The following is a 7,476-nucleotide window of genomic DNA, read 5'->3' as shown; positions in this document are numbered from 1 at the left end:
TTCAGGGGTCTTGATCTGCTCCCCCTGCACCTATCTCCTTGACAGCTGGAGGCTTCATGGCTGCAGCAGGTCCTGTCAGACCAGCAGTTTTCACCCCCATGTGCCTTAACATGCACAGTGTCACCTATGTCACAAGTTTTGCTTGTCAGCAGTTTGAGGTGAAGCATCCCAGAAATCCCAGCACCTGTCACCTTGAAACTTGACAGGATTTGTGTCCTCAGCAAGAGTACCATCCCTGCAGTTTTTACCCTGATGTGGTATAACACACACACGTGATATGAGTTTTGCTTTTACAACTTTGAGGTACAGTTTCCAAGAAACCCCTGCACCTATTACTTTGAAACTTTGCAGGCTTCATGCTCCAAGCAGAGGCTACTACCTCTGCAAGTTTCATCTGAATCAGCCATGAAACAACAAAGTTATAGATAGTTAATTGATTCCCCATTATACTCTATGGCCAAATCTCTAAATCTTTCCAAATCTGCTCCGAATCTTTTGAAGTCGAATTGGGAGAATCAAATCGGAAAAGTGATTTGAATCTCTGAATAAAATTGCTGGCATCCAAATTGGCCAAATCCAAATTGAATAGTTCCCTATTTGCACAGGCCTGTTATCCTATCCTGATATGCCCAGATTTCCCCACAGCTTGGTAAAATCCATGAACTTAACCATTGATCTTTCTACCCCCCTCCCCCGCATCCAAGTCTTGAACATGTTAAAGAGCAGAGGTCCAAGCAACAATCTTGGGGACACCACTGGAGATGGCCCTCTAGGATGAGGCCATCCCATTGATTACAACTGTCTGGGATCAGCTTCTAAGCCAATTGTCCACCCACCTTACTGTAGACTGGTCTAGGCCAGTACCCTCCAACTTAATTGAGAGAATCTCATGGGAAATGGAATCAAAAGCTTTACTGAAGTCTAGGTATCAACCTTGTGTCCCTTGTTCAGCTGGTTGGTTACCTGGTCATAAAAGGACACCAGGTTAGTCAGGCATGATCTACCTTCGACAAAGCCATTCTGGTTGCTTCTTAGTACCCCACCTGTTATGAACTTGTAACTGATGGCCTCCTTAAAAAAATTTTCAAAGATGTTTTCCAGGACTGAAGTCAAACTGACCAATATATAGTTTGCAGGGTCATCCCTCTTACCTTTCTTGAAGATAGGCACCATGTTGACTCTCTTCTACTCATCTGGGGCTACTCCCGAATTCCACAACTCTTCAAACAGCTTTGCCAGAGGTCCTACCACAAGCCTAGCCAGTTCTTTCAGGGCTTTCAGATGCAGGTTATCTGGCCCAGCACACTTGAAAATGTCCAAATGTGCTAAGAGTACCCTCACCTGCTCAGGACTGATTTCATGTGGTCTGTTGTCTTCCCCATATTCCCTGGGCCTCTGGTCAGGTGAACAGCTCCCATCTGATTTCAGGAATACAGATGTGAAGTATATATTTTGGAGCTCTGTCTTTTTGTGGGGATCAACTGTGGGCTGCCCCTCTGTATTCAGCAGGGTCCCACAGAGGAGATCATTTTTTTTTCTTGCTCCCTATGTACCTATAGAAAGACTTTTTGTTGTTCTTAATTTCAGTCACCAGCTTGATCTCCATGCCTGCCTTGGCTTTCCATGTCTCATACCTGCAGACACTTACTTTATACATACATACTTCATACAGAGAACTATGCTAGATCCATATGCAGACATAGTCCACGTAACAGAAGATGAAGAATTTTGTTCAATAGCTATAAAAATAGATGTTCTCATGTTCTCCATCTTTTTAAAAGTAATTTTAGTGACATCAGGGGAAAAATGCTTAGCATTATCTTTAAAATACTTTCTAATCTTTCAATAAATTTTAAATCCTTCTTAGTTCCACTTTGATGGTCTTACAGGACAAACTGAAAGCTCTTTAAATGAAAAAGGGAATACATTTTACCTTAGTGTTTGTTGCTTGAAATGGAACTTTTGAGCCGTTTGTAACTGGGGATGTCAGCCTCTCAGTTGGTTTTGAATGGATTATATTCATAGCTGGAGGTTGATTGTGAAGAACAGAAGACAAGCAGAGTTGGACAGTCTCCTTCAAAGCTTTCAGCTGAGACTCCTGAGGAAAGTGAGATGTCATCAAATCTTCAGACTGGTTATAGCAAAGAGTATTGCTTATTTTCAAAGAGGATTGCTCTGAATCAAACACATTCTTTCTAGGTTTGCTGGACAGAATCAAGTATACATGTATATAATTATTCTGCAAATACACACAGACAAGATTCTTGGTACCATACCACCATACATTATAAGCAAATTGTTTAATATAATAGAAAAATAATTTATTTTACATTGAAATGCTATGCCATTACATAATAAACTATCAGTTTTTTTATTGGATTTGGGAGACATCAAGGTTACCATTGTCCAAATCAGAGAAGATCTGTATTTTTCTTTAAGTTCAACACACTGGTGCCAAGTATGCTTCACAAAATAAGCTTCTGTTTTCACAATGCCGGTAAGACAAGCCCTTTAACAATCATAATATTGACATCTTATGCCTGATAAAGAGATATATGTGTTACTCTCAGTGACTGTGAAAGTGGTAAGCTGTCTGTGAACAAGCATTTGTTGCAGCCAGTCTAAGTTCAGGCGGCTTATTTTAAACTGCTTAAACCTAGACTGGTAGAGGCACATGCAGCCTTTTGCTGCTGCTAGAAGTGGCACATGAAGTCATTTGCCACTGCTGGCAGCAACACAGGCAGCCTGAGGTAAGAAACTTGGGGTGAGAAGGATGGGTCCAGGGGGAGGCTGGCATTTCTGTCAGTGACTGGCAGGGCTATGGTGTGTCAGTACAGGCAGAGGTTGCCTGGTCAGGGGAGATTGGAAGGAATCTGGGGATTAAAAATAGTCCAGTCAGGATCAGGGTTGGGGGTAAAACAGAACAGCCCCAGGGCTGAAGCGAGCAGGTGAGATTCCCCAGCCCTGGGGATGTATATGCAAGCATTGGCTAGATCAGGTTAACCCCTTCCTAGATTGTTTATCCCTATCTCAATCTAAGTGCACCTCCTGAGATGAACTAATTTAGTTTGGGCATGCCATTTTTTGGTCAAATTAAACCCTTAGAATGCCTACATAAGTGGGCATTTAGATAAGCTTAACCCTGGTTAGATCAATTGAAATTCAGTGCCTGTACATACCCATAGTAAACAAGGACAGGAAAGATGGCCTAATGATTACATGGCTAACCTGGAACTTGGGAAACATTTAAATTTCCTATTACATCATAGGCCTCCTGGATGACCTTAGGAACATCTCTCATTCTATGTCGTTATTTAATGTTCATCATGAGGTTATTCTCAATCAGACCAAGACACATAATCTATCTTTCCCTTCTATATTGAACCCTGTAAACCACATCAAAGCCACCAGCTTTTCATTCTGATCTTTGTCAAGCATACAATAAAAATGCTAAATCATGCCATGCAAAACAGAAGTCTTCTAGGAATCAGTCTGTTGACTACTTGTCTCTCTAGGCTTGAATCTTCTTAGGGCAGCAGAGAGGTGGGGGTCAGTATAAGGAATGTCCATTAAACAGGAACAGGGCATTCTGGTACTTCTGCAAAGAAGTAGACCTGTGTTCTATCCATGCAGTTTATGACACCACTGGCAGATGTTAAAGCAGTTGCACAATTGGGGTCTCAGGAGTTTTAGGTCCCATTTCTCGTAACCTGCCATGCCAGACATCTACAGCAGGTCACACAATTTGGAGAATGGGGCATAAAACTGGAGTATGAGGAATGTTATGCCCCATTCACAGAAGTGTGTGACCTGCTATGGAAATCTGGCATGGCAGGTCAAGCAATTTGGGGAATGGGACATAACATTTCTCCAAGTCCAATCAAATGAGAGCCAGCATGGAGGGGTAGGGGGCACCTGTACCTGGAGAATGGGAAGCTCCCTACTCTCTAGCTGCACCCCCAACCCTCCAAAGAAGTTGCATCTGGGGAACTGGGAGCTCCTCATTCTCCAGGGGGTGCTTTCATGGATGCCCAGGAGCATTAAAAAAGTGGGAGTGCCACAGGGGTTCTCAATTTCATGTCTGCTTTTAAAAGGTCTAAGGCACCATGAACCTACCACTGGGAAGCCTTTCCCATATGTCAGGCTTACAGAGCACCATTCCTTTAAAAAAGCAGATACATAGCTGAGAGTCCCAGCTACACTCCTATCTGCTTTTTTTTGGGTTGCCTGGAGACTGTAAGCCTGAAATCAGGGAACGGCTCCCCAATACTGGGCTCTTGGTACCCCCCACAGTGGAGCTGGGGATGGGGGAGCTCACTCCCTCCCTGCTGCTTATGCCATTTTAAAGAGGTACTCAAAATAAGCATTGGGGAATGGGGTGGCTCCTCTATTTCTAGCTGGTCATACTGAGCATATTTAAAAAAAAGGGAGCATGCAGTTGGTCATGGGGGAGATTCTTAGATCCTTCTTTAAACTGGTGTGTGCAGCCAAGGACAGAAGTAAGTTCCCACATCCCCAGCTGTACTTGCACATTTAAAGAGCTACACATCATGTACAGCTGCTCGTGTTGGGTGCCTCTTTTGACTGGCATGTGCAAGTGGGGATTGGAGAAGATCTCTCAACCAGCTGCACACCCATATTTAAAGAGGTGCTTAGCTTTCTACACCCAGGACCACAGGTTGCAGGGCAAAGATTTTTAAGGTGCCTTCCTGGTCCTAGTAAGCTCATATCTCCCAGCCAGGTTCCAGACGAAAGGCTTCCCAGCTGCAGTAAGCACTAGGATGATGAGGCATGCCACACATTAAATTTATGGTACCATACAAACCAGCCACAAAGATGTTACACACATTCTGAGGAATATCTTTATGGCTCATTTAGCATTTTATGGTACCATAAATTCAATATAGGTGTGGCATGTTGTTTCCTTTAATCATTCCAAAAATGTAGCACATGCCAGGGACCTGAGAAACTTAAAAACACACTGCAGCAGGGTCAGCATCATACCTTGAAGTTCAGCAGAATTTCTCAGCTCACAATAGACTACTTCTAGGATCAGTTGTAAGACTATATAGAGTAGATCAGTGGCCCACAACCCAAGACTCATAGAAAACATTGCCCATGAGACACTCCAACATTACTTGGACCACAAAAATTTAAAACTTAAAACTGAGGTTGACAGGGGAAGTGAAGTATGATATTGTATGAATCATATTACTTGTCCAGTACTTGACATTCATAAACCAAGGACAGTTGGGAGACCATTGGTGTAGAAGGTTGACAGGTACAAGAGTAAGAACAACCTTAAGGAGGGCCCTATCAGCGTAGACATTATGTTGCAGTGGTACAGTAGAGAATCTGTTCTCCGAACTATCTGAGATCAAAATGCATTTATCAAATCAAAATTGTTTGGGCAATGAAGCACATTCAATAAACCTTTAAATGCAAATTATATACAAAGTGCTCTCACTTTTACCACACATTAGGCAACCTAGCCTGAAGTCAGCCTATCCTGAAGTCAGATAACAGAATGGTTTGAATAACTGTTGTTTAGATAATTGAGACTCTACTGTAATTATTTCAGTAATGTTTAGCCAAATAATTAGTAGCAATTTTTTCCATATCTTTTTAAAGCTTGGTAAGTAGGATGTGTTGTCCATTAACAAAAAAGCGAGAGAGAGAGATTGCCCTAAACTCCATTCATCTTGCCGCTATCTAATTGGAACCTGGGGATAAATCATCTAATTGGACCTGTTTGGTACCTTTTAGCTTTGTTCAAGTACAGGATAACTCTTAAAGGCTGTATGAAGCATTTTGGCAAAGCATTTTGTATAGGCCACTGAGAAAAGCCTACTGCTAGTGCACACAAATGTATGCCAGAGTAGCCAAATAAAACTGTTTGAACCTAAGACAGAAGGATGAAATGTTTATCCATGCTGTGTTAAGAATATGTGACTTTGCTATCAACGCACTTGGAGAACCTGTTGTTCAATGCAATCCAGTTCACATGTACTTTCTCATTTCTCTGTCATCTTTCCTATTCTTTAAAGCAGATGCTGTTCATGGCTCCATTGTGAAATCAATACACCAAGAATACACCTGTCACTTCATCCCAAACAGGAAAACTCATTTCTCATGTAGGAAGAACAAGGGTTAACCAAGCTTGGATGCTTTTAGTCTTCCAGTTCTCTCCCACAATTCTGCTTGAGCTATACTTTCTTGTCTCCCTTCTTCTTCACGGATTTTTAACAATCCATTTTTGCTGACCTTTCACAGTAGTAGGACAAGGAAGCCATCCCTGAAGTCTTCTTTCCCTGCTGCTAGCTTGCCAGAAACTAATACCAGCCTTCTGGTAAAACAGTGGCATGATAGCACTCTGAATTACATGTTTATATTAGTAGATAGGAAAGGAACAAAATCGTAGAGAGTCAATTGGGTTTGCTGCAAATCATTCTGAGGTTAGCAGACAGAATTCTTTAATGACATTCTCATTAAAAGTTCTTGCTGCCAAATGCTCTCTGCGTTTCCCAGTACTGTCTGCATTATAATGAGTAACTCCACTTGGGAACAATACTTTTTGTAAATACGTCATGCCAGTGGCACCACAATAGTTCCATTCAAGGTAGGAGAGAGAAGGAGCACTGTATGAATTAATTCTTAGAACAGCTTGGTTTAAGAATCATATACTACTTCATCTGAAATCCATCCTGATACTCGGGCTGGTACACCACTATTGTGAATGAAATTAAATAGGTCTGGCACAAGTATGACTTTGCAGTGGGGAGTTATCTAGGCCTGGGCTAACTCTATAATGTATAATGTATACACTGAGGACCATTGTACAGGTTTGTGTGTATCCATCTTCTTTCTCTCTCAGGGTCGCGAACCTCCTCCTTCAACTTTCCCCACCCCCCTCCCCTGGGCTTAGTTGGCTAACATGGTATTTTCTGTAACTTAGTTGCGTTCCACTCCTCACCCCCATCCCTCTAATGTTAGTCCCTTGCTTGGGTGATTTGTATTTCCCTACTGGCTTTATCATCTTTTTGGATTCATAATCCTAAACATCTACTAATAAAATTCATTCCTTTGGCAGAAGGCAGGGTAGCAGTGCACATTATAGAACAACTAAAACAGAGATGCATAAGCTTTCATGAGTCACCGCTCAGTTCATTAGATGTGGCTCACAAGAGCTTATGCATCTCTGATTCAGCTAGTCTTAAACATGTACTTCTACCCTGCCTTCTGCCCAACTTAAGACAGACTAATATGGCTAATTACCTCTCCATATAATATAGGGGTGTGTTTGGAATTATAGAAGCTCAGACATACTTAAAAGTGATTTATTAAATGCAAAAAAAACCCCTTCTAACTCACTATAAAGAAAACAATTTCCAAGTTTAATACATTTCAGTTGCTAGGAAAAATCCCAGCAACTGAAAGGCTTACAATGGAAATAAAATTTATTTATATATATATATT

The 7,476-nt window shown here is 41.7% G+C and overlaps 1 protein-coding gene across 4 annotated transcripts in view; it reads right to left on the bottom strand.

Annotated features, from left to right (window-relative positions):
• Nucleotides 1-7,476, bottom strand: part of LUZP2 (leucine zipper protein 2) — a 479,617-nt gene that overhangs the window by 54,357 nt on the left and 417,784 nt on the right. For 3 of the 4 annotated variants that reach the window (XM_019519482.1, XM_019519483.1, XM_019519484.1), the window contains one exon: nucleotides 1,934-2,098. The exons of the other annotated variant lie outside the window; for it this stretch is intronic. In XM_019519482.1, coding sequence (XP_019375027.1) covers nucleotides 1,934-2,098 — 165 coding nt within the window. The remainder of the gene's footprint in view (nucleotides 1-1,933; nucleotides 2,099-7,476) is intronic. 4 annotated transcript variants of the gene reach the window in all.

Source organism: Gavialis gangeticus, unplaced genomic scaffold, assembly GCF_001723915.1.
Source record: "Gavialis gangeticus isolate Ggan-Ray unplaced genomic scaffold, GavGan_comp1, whole genome shotgun sequence".
Lineage (NCBI taxonomy): Eukaryota > Metazoa > Chordata > Crocodylia > Gavialidae > Gavialis > Gavialis gangeticus.
This window is presented reverse-complemented; position numbering and strand designations above follow the sequence as displayed.